At 42.0% G+C, this 25,300-nt stretch overlaps 1 protein-coding gene across 1 annotated transcript in view; it reads left to right on the top strand.

The window, feature by feature from the left end:
* The window catches only part of LOC133555229 (protein SOGA1-like), a 229,333-nt gene that overhangs the window by 60,851 nt on the left and 143,182 nt on the right, over nt 1–25,300 (top strand). The window contains 1 exon segment of the mRNA XM_061904825.1: nt 4,860–5,009. Coding sequence (XP_061760809.1) covers nt 4,860–5,009 — 150 coding nt within the window.

Raw genomic sequence — 25,300 nt, 5'->3', positions numbered from 1 at the left:
GATATGTAGATGGCCATTGTGACCGTCTTCCTTCCATCAGCGTGTGGGTTGCCGTGATACCGGACACAGGACGCATCATAGCAAGTTTGACTTGTGTTTATTATTTCAATAAACCTGTCCTCTTCTGGCCATCCGCTCGCGTCACTTTTCAGCGCGCGGGCACTTCCTGCTTGCCGCCGCTGCACGCCTTTCGCTGCGGGGGTTCGTCATCTCTCTCTGGGTCAATCGTCGTGCTCGTGGTCTGGTTGCCGTGGTTTCCTCGTCTACTACTCTGCCTCGATCGTGCCCCCTTCGCCTCTCTTATGGTCTAGCAGCAGATGGAGAGATTGTGAGCAGGTGTGTGTTGTACGCACCTGACACAAATTGCCGTTCCGCGTGCGTCACGCCTCTCCTCGCCGCCGCATGCCCCGCCTCCTGACCTCCATCTTGGCCAGGGCTGTCTCTCTCAGCCCGTTGTCGGCCCGTCGGCTGCGTCTCTCCACAGCCATATTCATAAAAGTTATTCTTGCCTTGTCTGAATATAAACAACTTCTGGACGAACACGCAGTCCATCAGTAACCTTCAAACACGGTGGATGAAGAGGAATCACTAAGACGCCATTGTTAGCCATGTGGTAAACCTGTACCACGTGGAAGAAGGTCCTTCACACCAGTAACATTACCACGTACATCCATCCATCCATATTCCGCTTATCCGAGGTCGGGTCATGGGGGCAGCAGCCTAAGCAGGCAAGCCCAGACTTTCCTCTCCCCAGCCACTTCGTCCAGCTCTTCCCGGGGAATCCCGAGGCCTTCCCAGGCCATTCGAAAGACATAGTCTTCCCAACGTGTCCTGGGTCTTCCCTGTTGCCTCCTACCGGTCGGATGTGCCCTAAACACCTCCCTAGGGAGGTTGGGGCATCCTGACCAGATGCCCGAACCACCTTATCTAGCTCCTCTGGATGGCAGAGCTTCTCACCCTATCTCTAAGGGAGAGCCCCACCACCCGGCGGAGGAAACTCATTTCGGCCGCTTGTATCCGTGATCTTGTCCTTTCGGTCATAATCCAAAGCTCATGACCATAGGTGAGGATGGGAACGTAGATCGACCGGTAAATTGAGAGCTTTTCCTTCCGGCTAAGCTCCTTCTTCACCACAACGGATCGATACAGCCTCCGCATTACTGAAGACGCTGCACCGATCCGCCTGTCGATCTCACGATCCACTCTTCCCTCACTTGTGAACAAGACTCTGAGGTACTTGAACTCCTCCACTTGGGGCAGGGTCTCCTACAACCCGGAAATGGCACTCCACCCTTTTCCGGGCGAGAACCATGGACTCGGACTTGAGAGAGGCTGATTCTCATCCCGGTCGCTTCACACTCTGCTGGGAACCAGTCCAGTGAGAGCTAAAGATCTTGGCCAGATGAAGCCATCAGGACCACATCATCTGCAAAAAGCAGAAATCTAATCCTGCAGCCACCAAACCGGATCCCCTCAACACCTTGACTGCGCCTAGAAATTCTGTCCATAAAAGTTATGAACAGAATCGATGACAAAGGGCAGCCTTGGCCAAGTCCAACAGTACAGGCCAAAAGTTTGGACACAGCCTCTCTCGTTCAATGTGTTTTCTTTATTTTCATGACTATTTTCATTGTAGATTGTCACTGAAGGCATCAAAACCTCTTGGCATTCTCTGGATGAGCTTCAAGCACACCTGATAGATGAAAACCATTTCAGGTGACTACCTCTTGAAGCTCATTGAGAGAATGCCAAGAGTGTGCAAAGCAGTATTCAGAGCAAACGGTAGCAATTTTTAAGAAACTGGAATGTAAAACATGTTTTCTGTTATTTTACCTTTTTGTTGTTAAGTACATAACTCCACATGTGTTCATTCATAGTTTTGATGCCTTCAGTGACAATACACAATGTAAATAGTCATGAAAATGAATGAGGAAGCGTGTCCACATTTTTGCGCTGTACTGTATATGCATTAGTGCTGTCAAATGATTATATTTTTGTAAAAATCAGATTAATCACACTTTTGAATTTGGATTAATCGTGATACGTAATATAAATGAACCTGTACAAGACCCCAACATTTTCAAACACATGCAATTTTATTGTCTGGATGTCATATACAAACTTTAACATTTTTATTTACTTGAATTCACGTCATTTATTTGTTCAAAAACTTGGTAACGATTGAATCTAAAGTACAAGTGGGGTGTATTTTGAAGCCAGTCGGAGTCTCCTCACTTATCTTTGCACTGACGTATACATTGACCTGATCACTGGCTGTGTAACTACCCAGGTAACCATCCGTGGTAAAGGTAAAGGAGCATGTACAGTCAATATCAATTGCATGATTAATCTGTGTATACCAGATTTGAGCAAATTAAGGCCCGACAAGCAGCCTGTTAAGCTTTTCAATTTGGCCTGCCGGGCATTCCCTAACAATTTTTGTTTAGATCTTTAAGATGGAAATTGTAGCCGCCATTATGATGTGTAGTCATGTTTTCTAATGACCGTAAGTCTTCGACTATACAAAGTATTTCAATGGTCGGAATCTGTGCTTTTGCATGATATACTAGTTACTATAGTCATCTAATTTAGTTACTGTGGTCATCTAATTAGTTACTATGGTCATCTAATTAGTTACTATGGTAATCTAAGTCACGGCAGCTCAGACGAGGCATCAAGCAGTGTGGGTGGGGAGCGTTTCCACACAGCGTTTCCAGAGTGTCGGCCTGAAATATGGGTGTCAGGGACAGATGCAGAAGGAGATTTTTACAACACATTTCCTAAGCTTAGGTCCAATATATCAGATTGTAGGTGGGTTTTTTTTTGTACTCTTTGCGTTCATATTTCGCTTTGTTTGTTACATTTTTGTTACGTTTCACTTGATTGTGAAGTATGTCGATCAAGAGGGGGTGTGACGTTCATAGTTTGTCAATATTCAATGTTTTATCGTTCATAGTTAATATTGTAAATCCCACATTCTTTATCGCATTTTTCGGAGTATAAGTCGCTTCGGAGTATAAGTCGCACCGGCCGAAAATGCATAATAAAGAAGGTAAAAAACATATATATATTTTTTTGGGGAAATGTATTTGATAAAACCCAACACCAAGAATAGACATTTGAAAGGCAATTTAAAATAAATGAAGAATAGTGAACAACAGGCTGAATAAGTGTACGTTATATGAGGCATAAATAACCAACTGAGAAGGTGCCTGGTATGTTAACCTAACATATTATGGTAAGAGTCATTCAAATAACTATAACATATAGAACATGCTATATGTTTACCAAACAATCTGTCACTCCTAATCGATAAATCCCATGAAATCTTATACGTCTAGTCCAGGGGTGCCCATTACGTCGATCGCGAGCTACCAGTCGACCGCGGGGGGTGTGTCAGTCGATCTCGAGCCAGGCTTTTAAAGAAAAATTAGAGATCATCAATCTTCACCAAGACGTCACTTAAATGACATTCACGGTACCGGAGGGTCTTGTGAGATGACGCTGGCTGCTGCAAGATCATTATTATGAAAATATGACCGAGAGGAAGGCGAGAAACACTTTTTATTTCAACAGACTCTCGCGCCGTACCTTCCGTCAAAACTCTAAAGGCCGACTGCACATTTCCTATCTTCACAATAAAAGCCCTGCTTCATGCCGCCCGCGCTAACTAAATACAGAGTCTCGGAAAACTGGCGTGCACAAGCGATCCCTCAGAAAGCTGGCGTGCACATCACTTGTGCACGCCAGCTTTCCGAGACTCTTATTTTGTTAGCGCAGGCAGCATGAAGCAGGGCTTTTATTGTGAAGATAGGAAATGTGCAATCGGCCTTTAGAGTTTTGACGGAAGGGACGGCGCGAAAGTCTGTTGAAATAAAAAGTGTTTCTCGCCTTCCTCTCTGTCATTTTTTCATAATAATGAACAGGCAGCAGCCAGCGTCATCTCACAAGACCCTCGGGTGCCGTGAATGTCAATCAAGCAAGCTACGGAATTTGCCGCCAATGTTTTTCTTGTAAAGTGTATGGAAGCTGGATGAATTAGATGCCAAAAACCAACCACTTTCATGTGGTATTGTACAGAAAGGACAACTTTTTTTCTCCTCCATTTGAAAATGTGGGCGTTATCATCATTACTGTCTGATTCCAATCAATGCAAGTCATCAGAATCAGGTAATACACCAACTTATATTCTTGTCTTTGTGAAAGAAAGACATCTATATGTGTTACACATGCTTGTATTCTCATTAAACACATTTAACTTGTTTACAAAAATGTCTCTTTCATAAATAAATAAATATAAATGATATATATAAATGAGGTAGATCCCCTTGAGTTGGTCGATTTGAAAAGTAGCTCGCCTGCAGAAAAAGTGTGGGCACCCCTGCCCTACATGATAGTGGTTGTAACGTGATTGGGCAGGCAAGCTGTTTATATTGTGGGAAAGCGGACGTGAAAACAGGCTGTCCCCACTCGGGTCCGCATGGACCTGGAAGGGGCGTGTCCTCCAGCTCTGCTGAATTCCGGGAGGTTTTTGGGAGAAAATTTCTTCCGGGAGGTTTTCGGGAGAGGCGCTGAATTTCGGGAGTCTCCCGGAAAATCCGGGAGACTCCCGGAAAATCCGGGAGGGTTGGCAAGTATGACCCCGACTTAAGTTGAAAAACGTATTTGCGTGTTACCATTTAGTGGTCAATTGTACGGAATCTGTACTGTACTGTGCAATCTACTATTAAAAGTTTCAATCAATCAATGTCATCCGGGGCGACAGAACGTCTGGGTGCTTGTATAATAGTGTACTGCAGGTTTATTATCCACTAAAACGAATCCGTCATTCTGTAATGTCTCACTCCTCGTCCTTCCAGGTGGCCAAAGATGTGTCCATCCGTCTCCACAGTCAGCTCGACGGCGGAGAGAAGAAGAGGGCTCGTCTCGAGGAAGAGAACGAGGAGCTCCGAGTCCGACTCCAAGACCTGGAGGTGTCCAAACAGGTCCTGCAGCAGGAGCTCGACAAGGTAGGGGCTTATTGAGACGCAAGTGGAAGACACGGGGGACAACTGGGGATCCAGTGTGTGCGCTATAAAGGAAGGAAATTAATGGCAATTAAAGGCTGTGTAAACCCAATCCAGAATCCGTAAAAGGAAGTCTATGGTCAGCTTCTCCTGTTGACCCTTGGTTCTTCCACACCAAAGACTCGGCAAGCAAGTTTAACCTTCAAAACACAGTGTTTAAAAAGCGAGGATGCAATTTGAGTGAAGAAAAAAACCAAAGCTGGCAAGCTAACCCCAACAATGTTTGTGTTCAGTGCTCCCAAGATTGGCCTCCTTCTGAGCACACTGATCAGTCCTCTTTGTCCCCATGTCTGCTGGGGTTGATGTTTCTGGTCTTGGCCCCACACTCGAAGTGGGTCAGGACTAGATGGATGACTGGGTAGCTGGCAGTGGATTTGGGGGGGGTTTGGACTTTGTTCCCTGGATACAAGTCGTTAGCGAGGCTCAGTGTTTTTATCCCTCTATTGATTGGGATTTGTGATTGTTTCTAGGGAAGAGACAGAAAGCTCCCTTGTTGTCCTCCTCCGTCACTAATTAGTGCAAGATACCTGCAGGGCTGCACCAATTGTTCTTGACGATTCATTCAATTGTACTTCCAGCTTTCTCCTAATAGCTTTGGATTGCCACCAAAATAATGTGTTTGCTTGCTTTTTGGCTGTTTGGAAGATTCATCTTCAGTTGTACTTCAAACGACTGAATCACTTTGCTTTTGTGCTTTAGTGTCTCTTCTCTGTTGGACATAACCATGTTTTCTTTCTTGCACCTTCTTGGGTGGTGTTTTTGACATTCAGTTACTGTACTGATCTGCTTGTTAGTGTTGTGTTTCTCTGGTAGAAATAATTAGTACTTTAAACCTTTATATTGAAATACATCATCAACAAAATAGAATTGATTTTTATCATGCCTTAGAACAGACCTGGGGAAATTAAGGCCCAGGGGCCACATGTGGCCCGTTAAGCTTTTCAATCTAGCCCGCCGGACATTCCCGAATAATTTTTATAGATTTTTAAGATGGAAAGTGCAGCCCCCGTTATGAAATCTTAATTCTAAACATTTTTTTCACAAAAAAAGAATTTTTTAACATCATTATTTATGGAACATGTCAATAAAAAGTCTAGCTGTCAACATTGTTGCATTTCTTTTCACAGTTTATGAACTTACATTCATATTTTGTTGAAGTATTATTCAATAAATATATCTATGAAGGATTTTTGTATTGTTGCCATTTTTAGAATATTTAAAAAAATCTCACGTACCCCTTGGCATACCTTCAAGTACCCCCATTTGAGAACCACTGGTGTATTATATACAGTATGTAGGATGTTCACAGTAAAAGGGTGATGTTCTGTGTACCGTGTGTAACCATGGAAACCAAATATTCACCCTGTGATTTTATTTTAGCAGGTAACACCATGCTGAAGTAATGCTGTGCTCGTTCTCTGCTTTTTAATAAAAAAAAAAACAACCACAAATTGGTGACTCGAGATATTGGCTTAGGCTTTAACGTCAAACCCTGCGGTTGAATTACTGCAAACAGACGTGTTTCTGCTGTGGTGGAGGAGCAAAAATGTGGAGAGGAAGTACTGTTTGTGTCTTGCAGACCGCTTGCTTTTCTTCGCACTTGTCAGGCTTAGTGTTCGTTTTGACAGCTTTCTGCCGTGCGGACATGGTTTCATATTTGCCTCTGTTGTTGTGTTGAGCCATGCCAACCCTGCAGAGATGGGAATTCTTCACATTGCTGATATGATTCAGGGAATGTGTGTGTGTGTGTGTGTGTGTGTGTGTGTGTGTGTATGTGCATTGTGCACACAGGAATGCCTCACTTACCTGTATCTCTCTCTAAAAAGTATGGTATATATCAAGTAAAAATAGTGTGAGAAGATGCTTTATATACAGAAATGATGTTTGCACTGAAGAATAAACAGACTGATTGAAGCGCAGACTGTTCACACAAAGGTGTTTGGGAAGAATCGATCGATCGTGTCTGCAGGCTTTGCTTAATATTGATATTCTTGCGTAAGCCACCAGAGCCATGCAGTAAAACTCACAAAGGAGTTGCTGTTTGGAAGGCTTGAGGGTCTTAAAGGGGAACATTATCACAATTTCGAAAGGGTTAAAAACAATAATCAGTTGTATTTTTTGAAGTTTTTTTCAAAATTTTACCGGTCTCGGAATATCCCTAAATAAAGCTTTAAAGTGCCTTATTTTCGCTCTCTGCGAAGACACTGGCCATTTCCCTGTGATGTCACACAGTGCTGCCAATGTAAACAAACAATGGGAATACCACAGCAAGATATAGCGACATTAGCTCGGATTCAAACTCGGATTTCAGCGACTTAAGCGGTTCAACAGATTACGCATGTATTGAAACAGATGGTTGGAGTATGAAAGTATTGAAGAAGAAACTGAAGCTATTGAGCGAATAGCTATTGACGCTATTCATAGCCATAGCATGGCCGAATAGCTGCGTAAGCATCGGCGGTAAAATGTGCGGACCAAACGATCAGGACTTTTGCATCTTTTGACACTGGAGTAACTTAAATCCGTCGATTGGTAAGTGTTTGTTTCACATTAAATGTGGGTGGAAGGAAACATAATATAGTTGCAAATGCATCTGCAGGTTATCCATACATCTCTGTGCCATGTCTGCTTTAGCACCGCCGGTAAATAGCATGTTAGCATCGATTAGCGTAGCATGTTAGCATCGATTAGCTGGCAGTCAAAATCAACAAAACTCACCTTTGTGATTTCGTTGACTATCGTTGCAAATGCATCTGCAGGTTATCCATACATCTCTGTGCCATTTCTGTCTTAGCACCGCCGGTAAAATGTGGAGACACTCTGGTACATTCAATGGGGGTCTGGCGGCAGACACTTTGGCATCTTCGGGCCAGTGGTGCAACTTGAATCCCTCCCTGTTAGTGTTGTTACACCCTCCGACAACACACTGTCGAGGCATGATGTCTCCAAGGTTCCAAAAAATAGTCAAAAAAACGGAAAATAACAGAGCTGAGACCCGGTGTTTGTAATGTGTTGAAAATGAAAATGGTGGGTGTGTTACCTCGGCGACGTCACATTCTGACGTCATCGCCTCCAGCGCGATAAACAGAAAGGCGTTTAATTCGCCAAAATTCACCCATTTAGAGTTCGGAAATCGGTTAAAAAAATAGATGGGCTTTTTTCTGCACCATCAAGGTATATATTGACGCTTACATAGGTCTGCTGATAATGTTCCCCTTTAAGGCGTTATATGCACCATCTCGGTACCTATGCCAACAATCTTTTTGAAATGGTGAAAGGATACCTTCTACGCAACAACGGCCATGTACAATTTGGGGGATAATCCTTTTTTCGATGTCATGAAAAAAAATTAAATAATAAATAATACAAAATAATATTAATAAAAGTAATACTTATTTTTGATACTATTATACTGTATTTTTGGGCGTAAGGCGGAGTACACCCTGGACAAGTCGCCACCTCATCGCAGGGCTATATATATATATATATATATATATATATATATATATATATATATATATATATATATATATATATAATGTGTATGTGTATATATAATGTGTATGTGTGTATGGCTATGAGTTGTTGTTTTTTTCCCTTGGCCTCAGTCTGCACCCCCTCTTCAGGGCCCAGGCTAAGACTGATTTTTTTATTTTATTTTAAACTTCTATTTTTTTCTCCCATTCCCCCCCCCCCTTGTTTACCTGTATCTCATCTTTTTTGTAAGGGGCGCTGGAAACCGGCAGACCCGTCGGCGATCCTGTTCTGTCTCCCTGTAATGTTTGTCTACTCTTGAATGGGATTGTGCTGAAAATTTCAATTTTCCTGAAGGAACTCTCCTGACTATCTAATCTATCTAATATGTGTATGTGTGTATATATGTGTATATGTATATGTGTATATATATGTATGTATATATGTGTATATGTATATGTGTATATATATGTATGTATGTATATATGTATATGTGTGTACATATATATATTATGTATATGTATATATACTGTGTATATGTATATATACTGTATATGTATGTATATATATATATATAGTGAAAGTTTTAGATCTTTGAGATCAACTCATGAAAAATGGGAGCAAAAACGAAAGTGTTCAGTATAATTATCATTGTTAAAATCAAATTCAAGCTAGATTTGATCCAGATTTCGCAGCAATGTAATATAATTATATAAACATTTAACGTGGCAAATCCCATTTAATGGGTTCAGGCGCTCATGCAGTTTATCTGCTGATGAAGAATCTTATTAGGCACTTGGATCATGACATGATTGTGTATCCAAAAATGTGCTCTTTTTTTACGCTTTTTCAGCTTGGATAGTCCTTTACTAATTGATTTAGCAGGTGATGAATTCAATTAAAGCCTTTGTTGCCATAGTTTCCCTGTCTTCCATTCTTCCCTGTTCACTCTTCTTTCTCATTTGTTCCCATCCCTCCTTTCTGTTCCCCCTCTGCGTCTCCCATGGAGACCCCAAGGAATGCTGAAGTGGGCATGTCTCTATCCCATCTTTCCTCGGCCCCCCTTCTCTCTCTCCTTTATCTCATATATTTTCTTTTTTTTTTCAACCCCCCCTCAAATCTCTTTTCTGCATCGAAAACCTTCGATCCAATCCAGCTGTTTGACCTCTGAAGCTTGAAGGAAGGTGAGAAGAGACAAAAAGGAGGTCATAGAATTGGGGAGTGACAAGGAGAAAGGATTTTTTTTGCGTCCTCTGAGGGTATTTCATCATTTGAAGGTGAAGGATTAATTGAAGGTACCGAGGAGAAAAGAATGCTGGGAAAATAATAAGGGTGGGTTTTGGGGATGGATTTGGAGTACTGACAACACAACTGTGTTTTCTTGTATCAAATTAGGCGCAGATCCTCAAATAAATCTGGTTTTCTTTTATTTTTACAAAGCCCGTTTCCATATGAGTTGGGAAATGGTGTTAGATGTAAATATAAACGGAATACAATGATTTGCAAATCCTTTTCAACCCATATTCAGTTGAATATGCTACAAAGACAACATATTTGATGTTCAAATTGATAAAAAAAAATTGGGGCAAAAAATCATTAACTTTAGAATTTGATGCCATTAACATGTGACAAAGAAGTTGGGAAAGGTAGCATTAAATACTGATAAAGTTGAGGAATGCTCATCAATAACTTATTTGGAACATCCCACAGGTGTGCAGGCTAATTGGGAACAGGTGGGTGCCATGATTGGGTTTAAAAACAGCTTCCCAAAAAATGCTCAGTCTTTCACAAGAAAGGATGGGGCGAGGTACACCCCTTTGTCCACAACTGCGTGAGCAAATAGTCAAACAGTTTAAGAACAACTTTTCTCAAAGTGCAATTGTAAGAAATTTAGAGATTTCAACATCTACGGTCCATAATATCATCAAAAGGTTCAGAGAATCTGGAGAGATCACTCCATGTAAGCGGCATGGCTGGAAACCAACATTGGATGACCGTGACCTTCGATCCCTCAGACGGCACTGTATCAAAAACCGACATCAATCTCTAAAGGATATCACCACATGGGCTCAGTAACACTTCAGAAAACCATTGTCACTAAATACAGTTTGTCGCTACATCTGTAAGTGCAAGTTAAAGCTCTACTATGCAAAGCGAGAGCCATTTATCAACAACATCCAAGAATGCCGCCGGCTTCTCCAGGCCCGAGATCATCTAAGATGGACTGATGCAAAGTGGAAAAATGTTCTGTGGTCTGACGAGTCCACATTTCAAATTGTTTTTCGAAATATTCAACATCGTGTCATCCGGACCAAAGGCGAAGCGTTTTATCGTTCATTGAAAAATGTAAAATTTCATTATGTTTTTAAGGCGGTCTGTCATAATATTTTTAGCATTCAATCAGACTTTATTGTGTTCCTAAAAAGAGATATGCCAGCCCCCCAGACACATTTATTCCTCTAAATTTGGCCTGCGATTAATGGTAAATGGGTTATACTCGTATTGCTCTTTTCTACCTTCAAGGTACACAAAGCGCTTTGACGCTATTTCCACATTCACCCATTCACACACTGATGGCGGCAGCTGCCATGCAAGGCCCTAACCACCTCAAGGACACAATGGACATGACCAGAATGGTAGAAGGTGGGGATTGAACCAGGAACCCTCAGGTTGCTGGCACGGCCACTCTCCCAACCGCGCCACGCCGTCCCCTTTGATGAGTCCTATAAGAAATAACTGAAATACTGTAGGTTTGGGTTCCGCAATGCAACCTAATCTTGTCCACAAAAGCTTTTCTTCCAGGCACTCCCTTGCCTTCAAGGTGAGCGAGCACAATGGCGTAACAACGAGAGGGAGGGAGAGTCGTATTGTATCTATAGCGAGATGTGGAGTAAGAAAGAAGCTCAGAAGCAGGGGAGACGTTTCAGGTAAACAAAGAGAAATCCTATGGCTTGGACAAAGGAGAAGGGGAGGGGGTGCAGTGCCAGGTGGGGTCTTGATGAAATTGGAAAGAAAATCCTCCATGATTGAAGAGAAAATACTGTATTGTCATTTAATGATTTTCCACCTTTTTTTTCATATTTCTCTCTTTTTCTCTGCATGCCATCACCATAAGTCACTTGAAGGTCACTCAGGAGGCGCTGTTCTGTCTAAGTGTGCGTGTGCGTGTGTGTGCGTGTGTGTGTGCGTGTGTGTGCGTGTGTGTGTGTGTGTGTGTGAGGTGAATTGGGGGAGTGTCAGAATGTTGATTTAAGATTACCCCATGGAGGATGGTGATAAGGTCATCTGTTCGCTTGGGGTATGAACCAATATATGAGTGTCATTTTATTCTCTCATTCCATCGCATTCTTCCCATAATGCAACTGCCTGACTTATGGTATTTTACAAATCCATGGCAAAAAAAAAAAAAAAAAGAATCAGCAATGTATTCATAAATGCACAAGCATGATTGGTCCATATTTATAAGTGGAGAGGGTGGAATGTAACATTGCAGTGAATACAGCTAAGTCAGGGGTCAGCAACTGAAAAATGTTGACAGAGCCATATTGGACCAAAAATACAAAAAAAAAGAAATCTGTCTGGAGTCGCAAAAACACATGATGTAAGGATGTCTGCCTACTATCAAAATTACTTTAAAAGTCTTATATAAGTGTTACAAACCCCGTTTCCATATTAGATGTAAATATAAACGGAATACAATGATTTGCATATCATTTTCAACCCATATTCAGTTGAATGCACTACAAAGACAACATATTTGATGTTCAAACTCATAAACTTTTTTTTTTCTTTGTCACGTGTTGCTGGCATCAAATTCTAAAGTTAACGATTATTTACCCAAAAATTTTTTTTATCAGTATCATCAAATATGTTGTCTTTGTAGCATGTTCAATTTAATATGGGTTGAAAATGATTTTCAAATCTTTGTATTCCGTTTATATTTACATCTAACACAATTTTCCAACTCATATGGAAACGGGGTTTGTATAATGAAGGCTACACATGATGTAATGTCCATATTAGCTATATTAGCCTACTATCAAAATTACACCAAAAGTCTTATATAAGATGAGATAACTTCTGGAAATTATTGGCCAAAGGTATAGAAGTTTGTGTCCAAGTTTAAAGAAATGGCAACCTGTCTTCTTTTAATGGATTTATTACAATCTTTGCAAGCTGGGTAATGTTTGCTGTGGTCTGGAACAACATGGCACACAAACTTAGTTATCTCAGGAAAAATTAAAATTCCAGTGTACAGAATTGAGATTGAATTTAAAAAGTAAAAAGTAAATAATGGGGGGTGTAATTGAAAACAAAATAGACAAATATTACAATAAGAATACAAATATAAAGCAACAATGGGAATAAAAATATAACAGCAAAATAAGAACATAAGAGAAACTAGGCAGTAGTGACCATGTTATGAAAATGTATTGCACTGTTATTGTTTTGCATCCCCTGTCATCCTAGTACCCCCCTCCCCCTCCCCAGATAAGTTTATAATATATAATAACTATGGATAAAGATAAAAGTTAAGTTTAAAAGATCTACAACTACAGCGCAAGCCTCAAAAACACAAATAAGTAAATAAGGCGCACTGTCAAGTTTTGAGGCGGGGAAAAAGGATTTTAAGTGCGCCTTATAGTCCGGAAAATACTTTGTTGGGGAAAAAATGCATTGAAAGGTAAAAGAAAAAGCCAAACATAAAGCGTTTATTCTTTTTCTGGCTGAACTAAAGTACGACAAGGTGCTCTGAGGTCTTGCGTAACATCAGACACAATAGTAGCTGTCTGGAATAAGTGGTGTGCAAAAATCCCCGAAAAGAAAACACAGCAAAATAAATGCTTATGTCCTCTGGTTCCAACTTGAAAGACTCTTGAGACGTTCTACTGCATGCGCCTAAAAGACATTAGTAGATGATGCACGGTACCAAAAATATTTACAAAAACATGTCGTGTGTTTGTGTACTAAATGGTCTCATTTGGAGGCTCCCTGTGTGTTGCTCACTAATTGCAGAAGGAAACTGTTCCCTGCTCGGTGTGACAGGCAGGAAATGCTGCCTATTGTTCGAAGCAAGATTAGTCATGTGGGGCGAGGGTATAGCTGCAGACTTTTTTTTTAAGTTGTGATATTAGTTGTGTGGATGTTTGGTAAGCAACAGGTATGTTTAAAGACCTACTGAAACCCACTACTAGCGACCACGCAGTCTGATAGTTTATATATCAATGATGAAATATTAACATTGCAACACATGCCAATACGGCCTTTTTAGTTTATTAAATTGCAATTTTAAATTTCGGGCGGAAGTATCATGATAAAACGTTGCGGTATGATGACGCGTACGCGGGACGTCACGCATTGTAGAGGACATTGTGGTCCAGCATCGTTCACAGCTATAAGTCGTCTGTTTTTATCGCATAATTCCACAGTATTCTGGACTTCTGTGTTGCTGAATCTTTTGCAATTTGTTCAATGAATAATGGAGACGTCAAAGAAGAAAGATGTAGGTGGGAAGTGGTGTATTGCGGCCGCCTTTAGCAACTTAAACACAGCCGGTGTTTCCTTGCTTCCTTGTTTACATTCCCGAAAGATGACTGTGAAGCTTTACTATGGAACAGAGCAGTCAAGCGAACATGGTTCTCTACCACATGTCAACCGTCAGGTTTCGGTGAGAAAATGGTGGTAATAAGTTGGCTCTTACCGAAGACATGAGCGGAGAGCTTGCGTCGTTCCTCCTGCACCTGTCAAAGAGATGCTGCGACTCTCTTGCCTCCTCCCACCGGCCGTCCCCGACCGTCGGATGCGTCCACTGTGGAGGAGGGGGGGGAAAAAATCTCAGCCCGGCCCCAACGAGAAACGTGGCTTCCCTCGGAGACACTGGCGGTCACCCCACCCGTGGCCACACCCCTCGGACTAGCAGGTTGTACAGGCATGACCATATAATCTCACTAAAACACTAACACAATAAGCAGATAAGGGATTTTCCAGAATTATCCTAGTAAATATGTCTAATAACATTTGAATCTCTCTGCCGTCTAGTTTTTTTTAAATTTATTTGTATTCTATTTTTTCTAATCCTTCACTCTCACTTTCCTCATCCACGAATCTTTCATCCTCGCTCAAATTAATGGTGAAATCGTCGCTTTCTCGGTCCGGATCGCTCTCGCTGCTGGTGGCCATGATTCTAAACAATGTTCAGATGTGAGGAGCTCCACAACCCGTGACGTCACGCGCACATCGTCTGCTACTTCCGGTACAGGCAAGGCTGTTTTATTAGCGACCAACTTTCTCATCGATGTTCTCTACTAAATCCTTTCAGCAAAAATATGGCAATATCGCGAAATGATCAAGTATGACGCATAGAATGGACCTGCTATCCCCGTTTAAATAAGAAAATCTCATTTCAGTAGGCCTTTAATGCACAGATGATGTTGTCTTGATGTAAAGCGCCATCATCGGCGGTCACTCCAACGCAACGAGTATGACGATCCTCCTGGTAGGGGTGCATCCCTTTATTGATGCCTGTGTGTGACTTTGTTTAACGTGGGGAGACTGGTGCACAGACAGTCACCACCCGATCCCTGACAGAATCGGGTCAGGGTCCAGTGGCATGGAGCCCAAGACGACTGGGGACCCTTTTCTGCTGCAGCCTTCCTCCGCCGTTTTGGTACTAATTAAATCTACCGTCTTCTGCCTGCTCCGCCGTTGAGGTCTTCACCGTATCCCTGGCTAGGGGGCAGTCAGGTACCAGGTCTTTGCCAAGGGCGAACTGGGGTAACAGTAGTAAAGGGGTTAACCTCCTAGTGCCCCAAGACCCCATAGAGGAGCCTCCACTGCCGGATGAATTTTAACGTCATGACATCTGTGATTTCCTGGTGGTCCACGATTAAAGCTGTGCGTGAAGGCTCCAGGGGTACATGTGTTGTTAAATGGGTCACAGGATCAAAGCTGCTGAACTTTAACTGGGTCAGAGTGATTGATTGGACTGAAGAAGGCCCAGGCGGGGTAGAGTTGGTACGTCTTCATAGTGTCCTACTTCCAGAGAGACCTACCGAAGATGATCACACGGTAAGAATTCTAGTGTTTGAAGTCATGCATTGTGTTGATAACGTCATGGTCTGGGGATGCATGAGTGCTGCTGGTACTTCTAGAGTTGCGGTTTGTCAATGGAAACATTAATACCGTATTTTTCTGACTATAGAGCACACCGGTATTTAAGTCGAACCCACCCAATTTTCAATCAATCAATCAATCAATGTTTACTTATATAGCCCTAAATCACTAGTGTCTCAAAGGGCTGCACAAACCACAACGCAAACCACTACGACATCCTCGGTAGGCCCACATAAGGGCAAGGAAAACTCACACCCAGTGGGACGTCGGTGACAATGATGACTATGAGAACCTTGGAGAGGAGGAAAGCAATGGATGTCGAGCGGGTCTAACATGATACTGTTAAAAGTTCAATCCATAATGGATCCAACACAGTCGCGAGAGTCCAGTCCAAAGCGGATCCAACACAGCAGCGAGAGTCCCGTTCACAGCGGAGCCAGCAGGAAACCATCCCAAGCGGAGGCGGATCAGCAGCGCAGAGATGTCCCCAGCCGATACGCAGGCAAGCAGTACATGGCCACCGGATCGGACCGGACCCCCTCCACAAGGGAGAGTGGGACATAGGAGAAAAAGAAAAGAAACGGCAGATCAACTGGTCTAAAAAGGGAGTTTATTTAAAGGCTAGAGTATACAAATGAGTTTTAAGGTGAGACTTAAATGCTTCTACTGAGGTGGCATCTCGAACTTTTACCGGGAGGGCATTCCAGAGTACTGGAGCCCGAAATGAAAAAGCTCTATAGCCCGCTGACTTTTTTTGGGCTCTGGGAATCACTAATAAGCCGGAGTCTTTTGAACGCAGATTTCTTGCCGGGACATATGGTACAATACAATCGGCAAGATAGGCTGGAGCTAGACCGTGTAGTATTTTATACGTAAGTAGTAAAACCTTAAAGTCACATCTTAAGTGCACAGGAAGCCAGTGCAGGTGAGCCAGTACAGGCGTAATGTGATCAAACTTTCTTGTTCTTGTCAAAAGTCTAGCAGCCGCATTTTGTACCAACTGTAATCTTTTAATGCTAGACATGGGGAGACCCGAAAATAATACGTTACAGTAATCGAGGCGAGACGTAACAAACGCTTGGATAATGATCTCAGCGTCTTTAGTGGACAGAATGGAGCAAATTTTAGCGATATTACGGAGATGAATATTTTTACATAGCCGCACTGGACCCTGAGCTACAGATATATACCAGTACGAAAAGTTTTGTAAATGTTTATGTGAGGAAGACCTGCGATAAAGTGGCGACTTGTCCAGGTGTACTCCGCCTTCTGCCCGATTGTAACTGAGATAAGCTTTAGTGCCCCCCGCAACCTCGAAGGGAATAAGCGGTAGAAAAGGAATGGATATATGGATGAATGTGAGGAGGCGTGGCCAGAAAACCTGCAGCGAGGCGGGGCCGGCTCCGAGAGGTCTGTGAGGAGGTGTGGCTGGTGGACATGCAGCAAGGCGGGGCGCGCCGGGACCGGCTCCGAGCTGGGCAACAGGTCTGTAGATCGCCCACCTGGGCGCATTTCTGTAATCACCTCTCAATGTATAAAAAGGGTGTAAAAGGGCAGCAGGAGAGAAATGAGGGATAGAAAAAGTTGGAGAGCCAGTGGAGCATGACGAGCAAACGCGACAAAGAGCGAGAAACAGATGACGCCGGGGACGGCTGAAAAGCGGCCGGAAGAGCGAGCAGTTGGAAGAGGCAGAGCTGGAAAGCGACCCGACCTGAACTGAGGTTTATTGAAATAATAAACAAAGTCACAAAACTGCTCGCCTTCTAGTCTCTTCTTGGTGGTCCAAGGAACCCGGAGGGAAGAGGTCCTCCACAGTTTATTTACTAGCTCAGCAAAGCCGGCGGCGTTTCTGGGTGTTGTTGATGAATGGATTTGGCTTTGCTTAGTAGAGTTTTAACTTGCACTTACAGATGTAGCGACCAAATGTAGTTACAGTGAAGTGTTCCTGAGTCCTGGTGGTGATATCCTTTACACACAGATGTCGGTTTTTGATGCAGTACCGCCTGAAGGATCGAAAGTCAGGGGCGGTCAATGTTACGTGCAGTGATTTCTCCAGATTCTTTGATCTTTTTGATGATATTACAGACCGTAGATGGTGAAATCCCTAAATTCCTTGCAATAGCTGGTTGAGAAATGTTGTTCTTAAACTGTTGGACAATTTGCTCACGCATTTGTTCACGAAGTGGTGACCCTCGCCCCATCCTGAGCATTTCATGGAAGCTGCTTTTATACCCAATCATGGCACCCACCACCTGTTCTAAATAAGCGTTTGATGAGCATTCCTCAACTTATTCAGTTTTTTTTGCCACTTTTGAAACATGTTGTTGGGATCAAATTCCAAATGAGCTAATGTTTGCAAAAAAAAAAACAAGTTTCTCAGTTCCGACATTAAATATCTTGTATTTAGAGTCTATTCAATTGAATATAAGTTGAAAGGGATTTGCAAATCATTATGGTCTGTTTTTATTTACGATTTACACAACCTGAACCTGCCAACTTCACTGGTTTTGGGTTTTGTACATACTTTAATTGTTTCCAAGTGATGCCTGTAACACAGCAGTAAAACGGCTCATCAAACAAAACAGAAGTTATCGTCATGGACCCACCATCCGTGAAAGCTAGCTCTCCAATCAGCTAAACAGACTCAATAACTCCACGGCGACATTTTTGGTGAATTTACAAAACTGAAAGAATACAAAAAGAATGCCATCGTAAGTTAAAGGGGTGGGGGGTTCTGGAGCCTATCTAAAATCATAAAAGGATATTGCTGAAGAAACAATGTGTATTATTTTTAGTTCTCACACACACACACACACACACATGGTTAGGTTGAATTAGCCTGTAAATTTTCCTTAAAGTAGCCTGGCTCAAAATGAATATGACCATGGGCATTATGGCAACGTTTGGTAGAGCGGCCGTGCCAGCAACTTGAGGGTTGCAGGTTCGATTCCTGCTTCCGCCATCCTAGTCACTGCCGTTGTGTCCTTGGGCAAGACACTTCACCCACCTGCTCCCAGTGCCACCCACACTGGTTTAAATGTAACTTAGATATTGGGTTTCACCATGTAAAGCGCTTTGAGTCACTAGAGAAAAGCGCTATATAAATATAATTCACTTCACTTCACTTCTTGAATTCATTCAATAAATGGCCGAGACCAAACAGAAAAGCTGTAAAAAATGTGCAGCTAGAATTGTTAAACAAGGTTGTTAAACAAACCAACTAACTTTTCTCACCAATATACTGTATTTTTTGGACTATAAGGCACACCTAATATCCTTTCATTTTCTCAAAAATCCACAGTGAGCCTTATAACCCGGTGCGTCTAACGTACGGAATAATTATGGTTGTGCTTACCGACCTCAAAGCTATTTTAATTGGTACATCGTGAAATTATAAGTGTGGCCAGTCACACATAAGAGATATGTGTGGACTGCAATATGACACCAGTAAACAACACCAAAACTTTAAATGTTCCATTGAAAATAAATAAAATTACACACTGCACTCAAAAATCTGTCAAAATGTTTTAGTATGACTTTTAAGCCGCACCGCTTGATGGATTGTCGGCCCATTACGGCAACCATAGTCAGAGATACAAGTATTGCTATGGTGTGTGTCTAAGGACTGCAAAATAGCACCCATTAGCAGTCATATTATCTGGCGTTTTGTTTCGGAATATTACGCAAAACCAACGTTTCTTACCTACTGGTACCTGCTGATGTGCTGCACTGCTGACCCGTCTCCGCTTGGGATGGTTTCCTGCTGGCTCCACTAGGGACGGGACTCTCGCTACTATATTGGATCCACTATGGACTGGACTCTCACAGTTATGTTGGATCCACTATGGACTGGACTTTCACAATCTCATGTTAGACTCTCTCGACATCCATTGCTTTCGGTCTCCCCTAGAGGGTGGAGGTTGCCCACATATGCAGTCCTCTCCAAGGTTTCTCATAGGCTTGGTCACCGACGTCCCACTTGGGTGAGTTTTTCCTTGCCCTTATGTTGGCTCTGTACCGCGGATGTTGTTGTGGCTTGTGCAGCGCTTTGAGACCCTTGTGATTTAGGGCTATATAAATAAACATTGATTAATTGATTGATGTGTATTTAAGATCTGCATAAGTCCTGAAAATTTGTGCATGTCCACCCTTGTAGTCCGTGGCAATTCCGTAATCGATAAGCTTCTTTTTCTCTATCTTCCTGTTATTGTGCATTCACCCTCTGCTGTTGCCTTTTGTAATGTAAAGTAGTGTAAATTTCCAACTTATATTTTGCTACAAAAGCGCTAAAAACATACCGGTGTAGTGAGTTACCATTATTCACTCAAGGAACTTTAGTTATTAGAAAGATCCGGTCGGACGTTTTTTTCACAGGACACATTTCCATCGTTGTTGCACTAGTGAGCCACGGATGAGGACATGCTGCTCTGTAGTTGATTTAAGTAAAATCTGGATGTCATTAAAACGGTTCACGCCATCCTTGCACGCTACACCGCTACAATAAAGATGACAGGGAGAAGATGCTGTTAAACAAAATCCATGCAACATTTTGACCAAAGAACCACCATTAGATGTTATGTAGACCAGTGGTCCCAAACCTTTTTGTATCCGCGGACCGATCAACGCTTAATAATTTGTCCCACGGCCCGGGGGAGGGGAATCCTTTTATTTTATTTTTTATTTTTTTTTCTTTGTCATAAAAAAGGGACGTTTTTGTCATGAAAAAAGGGAGTTTTTTGTGGTTAGTGCACTAATTGTAAGTGTATATTGTGTTTTTTATGTCGATTTTATTAAATATATATATATATATACATATATATTTTTTTATTTTTATTTTTTAAATAAAAATGAATAAAAAATTCTTCTGCGGCCTGGTACCAATCGGTTGGGGACCTCTGATGTAGACCACAAGGAAGTGTTTTACATTTAGAAAATAATCATAATATGACCCTTTTTTAATACGTTTTTATATACACCTTTTGTATGGAAAAAAACCTGACTAGACCTGCCTTACAATCCGATGGGCCCTATGGTCCAGAAAATTCAGCAAACACATTTCATTAAACGGTAACACAATGTCAATTAGATATCAAAATGCACAAACCTCAGTCAAGGTTAAAACTCCTGAGCGTGTACTGTATATACGTACAGTATATGTCCCAAGTTGTGTTTCTCTAGTATTGTCCCTTTTTAAAGGGGAACATTATCACAATTCCAAAAGGGTTAAAAACAATAAAAATCAGTTCCCAGTGGCTTGTTGTATTTTTTGAAATTTTTTTCAAAATTTTACCGGTCTCGGAATATCCCTAAATAAAGCTTTAAAGTGCCTTATTTTCGACTCTCTGCGAAGACACTGGCCATTTCCCTGTGACGTCACACAGTGCTGCCAATGTAAACAAACAATGGGAATACCACATCAAGATATAGTGACATTAGCTCGGATTCAAACTCGGATTTCAGCGACTTAAGCGATTCAACAGATTACGCATGTATTGAAACAGATGGTTGGAGTATGAAAGTATTGAAGAAGAAACTGAAGCTATTGAGGGAATAGCTATTGACGCTATTCATAGCCATAGCATGGCCGAATAGCTGCGTTAGCATCGCCGGTAAAATGTGCGGACCAAACGATCAGGACTTTCGCATCTTTTGACACTGGAGCAACTTAAATCCGTCGATTGGTAAGTGTTTGTTTCGCATTAAATGTGGGCGGAAGGAAACGTAATATAGTTGCAAATGCATCTGCAGGTCATCCATACATCTCTGTGCCATGTCTGCTTTAGCACCGCCGGTAAATAGCATGTTAGCATCGATTAGCGTAGCATGTTAGCATCGATTAGCTGGCAGTCAAAATCAACAAAACTCACCTTTGTGAATTCGTTGACTTTATCGTTGCAAATGCATCTGCAGGTTATCCATGCATCTCTGTGCCATGTGAAGTGAAGTGAATTATATTTATATAGCGCTTTTCTCGAGTGACTCAAAGCACTTTACATAGTGAAACCCATTATCTAAGTTACATTTAAACCAGTGTGGGTGGCACTGGGAGCAAGTGGGTAAAGTGTCTTGCCCAAGGACACAACGGCAGTGACTAGGATGGCAGAAGCGGGAATCGAACTTGCAACCCTCAAGTTGCTGGCACGGCCACTCTACCAACCGAGCTATGTCTGCCTTAGCATCGCCGGTAAAATGTGGAGAAACTCCGGTACATTCAATGGGGGTCTGGCGGCAGACACTTTGGCATCTTCGGGCCAGTGGTGCAACTTGAATCCCTCCCTGTTAGTGTTGTTACACCCTCCGACAACACACCGACGAGGCATGATGTCTCCAAGGTTCCAAAAAATAGTCAAAAAAAAGGAAAATAACAGAGCTGAGACCCGGTGTTTGTAATTTGTTGAAAATGAAAATGCTGGGTGTGTTACCTCGGCGACGTCACATTCTGACGTCATCGCCTCCAGCCCGATAAACAGAAAGGCGTTTAATTCGCCAAAATTCCCCCATTTAGAGTTCGGAAATCGGTTAAAAAAATAGATGGTCTTTTTTCCGCACCATCAAGGTATATATTGACACTTACATAGGTCTGCTGATAATGTTCCCCTTTAAGGAGATACACTGTGATGAAAATGCTTGCTGAAATGTGAAGGTGTATATTGTGAACTTTTACCTCGGGCGCTTTTTAGTCGGATTACAAGCCATACAATACAAGCGCACACACACACACGCACACACACGGTGAAATATAATACAGTACATCCATTAAAAAGATGACTAGAGTGATTATCCCACCTGCATGGGGGACATATGGGGCTCACTTAAAAGGTTCCACCCTGGTGTCCGTATGGAACAATTGTGTCTGTAGAGAACACACACACACACACTTCAGTAAGTGGGGTTTATCGCACTGTACAGTACACCTCCAAAGTGTGCAGGAAGTGATGGTATATTGATCGTGTTATATATAGGCAATATACATCTAAATCCACCCCCAGTCCCCCTTTGAGACTTCACTACGGGCTTTTGTGTCTTTTTGTGCGTGTGAGATCCAGGCCTTTTCATTTACATAAAGAAAAAGTGAGCTACCCATTAATTATACATGCATGATATACGTCTGATAATCTGCACTGCATACTAAAATACAGATTTGTCTCTGGGGCTTGAACATCTGAATGCAGATGGATAGATATATATAGTATAAATCAGTGGTTTTTAACCTTAATGGAGGTACCGAACCCCACAAATTTCATTCACCGAACCCTTCTTTAGCGAAAAACAAAACAAAGCATTTTTTCAAATTTAACAAAGTAATATGTTTTTTTTTACTGGTGCACAAAATGAACCGTGCACAAACCTCAGCTTGTTCAAAGAACAAAACCAACAGTGCATTAAAGGGAACATTGTTTGGGGGTATCCATAATACGTCGATAGGGAGAAGTTTTTATTTAGACAATGACTTGGGTGTGTCTTGACCTCCGCCAAACCCCTTAAGCCGACTCACTGGAGAAATCAATCCACGTAATAAGCGGACCTTCGATCCCTCAGCAGGCACTGTATCAAAAACCGACATCAATCTCTAAAGAATATGGACTCAGGAACACTTCAGAAAGCCACTGTCACTAAATACAGTTGGTCGCTACATCTGTAAGTGCAAGTTAAATCTCTACTATGCAAAGCGAAAGACATTTGTCAACAACATCCAGAAACGCCGCCGGCTTCTCTGGGCCCGAGATCATCTAAGATGGACTGACGCAAAGTGGAAAAGTGTTCTGTGGTCTGACGAGTCCACATTTCAAATTGTTTTCGGAAGTATTCGACATCGTGTCATCAGGACCAAAGGGGAAGCGAACCATCCCGACTGTTATCGACGCAAAGTTCAAAAGCCAGTATCTGTGATGGTATGGGGGTGCATTAGTGCCCAAGGCATGGGTAACTTACACGTCTGTGAAGGCACCGTTAATGCTGAAAGGTACATACAGGTTTTGGAACAACATATGCTGCCATCTAAGCGCCGTCTTTTTCATGGACGCCCCTGCTTATTTCAGCAAGACAATGCCAAGCCACATTCAGCATGTGTAACAACAGCGTGGCTTCGTAAAAAAAGAGTGCGGGTACTTTCCTGGCCGGCCTGCAGTCCAGACCTGTCTCCCATCGAAAATGTGTAGCGCATTATGAAGCGTAAAATAGGACAGCGGAGACCCCGGGCTGTTGAACGACTGAAGCTCTACATAAAACAAGAATGGGAAAGAATTCCACTTTCAAAGCTTTTACGATTAGTTTCCTCCGTTCCTAAACGTTTGAGTGAAAAACACAGTGGTGAACATGCCCTTTCCCAACTACTTTGGCGCGTGTTGCAGCCATGAAATTCTAAGTTAATGATTATTTGCAAAAAAGAAAAAGAAATTTTATGAGTTTGAAGGTCAAATATCTTGTCTTTGTAGTGCATTCAATTGAATATGGGTTGAAAAGGATTTGCAAATCATTGTATTCCGTTTATATTTACATCTAACACAATCTCCCAACTCATATGGAAACGGGGTTTGCAGATAGGAGATTTGGGAATGTGGAGATTAATACTGCTGAATTCAAATCTAAGGCTAAGCAATCTATTTCTAAAGACTCTACCCACATTTTTTTTGTTGAACAGTCAGAGGTCAGGTCTTCTGGACGACTTTCCAAGCATTTATTAAAACAGGTCACAGGTAAACATTACAGCGTTGGTCTCGCTCCCGCAAAAAAGCATGGTCGATTGCCTCTGTAAGCGCCACGAGCCTCCATAAGCAAGATTTTGTATGAGTGAGCCGCGATGAAATATTCTTCACTTTCTTTATGATAAAAGACCAATCGGCCAAAGTGTCAAAAAGTTCTCAACTGTGGGGGCGAGCCCAAGGAGAAAGAAGCAACAAGAGTATGGGGGAAAATCCAAGCTTATCGATGAGGGGAGTTTTAACTAATTCAAAGTAGAGCGGGGCGATATGGCCTTTTTTTAATATCTTGATATTTTTAGGCCATGTCACGATTCACGATATATATCTCCATAATGGTAACACCCGAATAAGTTTTTCAACTTGTTTAAGTCTGGGTCCATGTTAATCAATTCATGGTAACGTTTGCTGTGGTCTGGAACAACATGGCACACTAACAGAAATTCAGCCAATATTGCATCCAGATAATGTGTCATGAGACATGCAAATATAAATTAAATACACAGAGGATTTATTTTACTGTCAGTAAAATAAATTATATGATCTCAAATATACCTACAAATGATGCAACATATACACACAGCTAGCCTAAATAGCATGTTAGCATGGATTACTAGCACTCCACGCAAGTCAATAACATCAACAAAGCTCACCTTTCTGCATTCACGCACAGCATAAACTGTTTGGTGGACAAAATGAGAAAAATGAGTGGCATACAACACGTCTTTGTTCACGTAAACCAACTACGGTGAGTTCAGGGACCGCAAAAATTAGTACGACAAATACTGTCATCAGTGAAGCATAAACACAAACATTAAACACTGAGATTTCTAACAATTAGGAAGGTTTGTGTCATGTTTGTCCTCCTACAGAAACATTATTAAAACAACAAATATATTTTTTTCCAATCTTTTTCTGTTTTTGAAAAATCTTTAGGGAGCCACTAGG

Source organism: Nerophis ophidion, linkage group LG06, assembly GCF_033978795.1.
Source record: "Nerophis ophidion isolate RoL-2023_Sa linkage group LG06, RoL_Noph_v1.0, whole genome shotgun sequence".
In the NCBI taxonomy this organism is placed as follows: domain Eukaryota; kingdom Metazoa; phylum Chordata; class Actinopteri; order Syngnathiformes; family Syngnathidae; genus Nerophis; species Nerophis ophidion.
The sequence above is the reverse complement of the archived record's forward strand: the minus strand, read 5'-3'. Positions and strand labels throughout refer to the sequence as shown.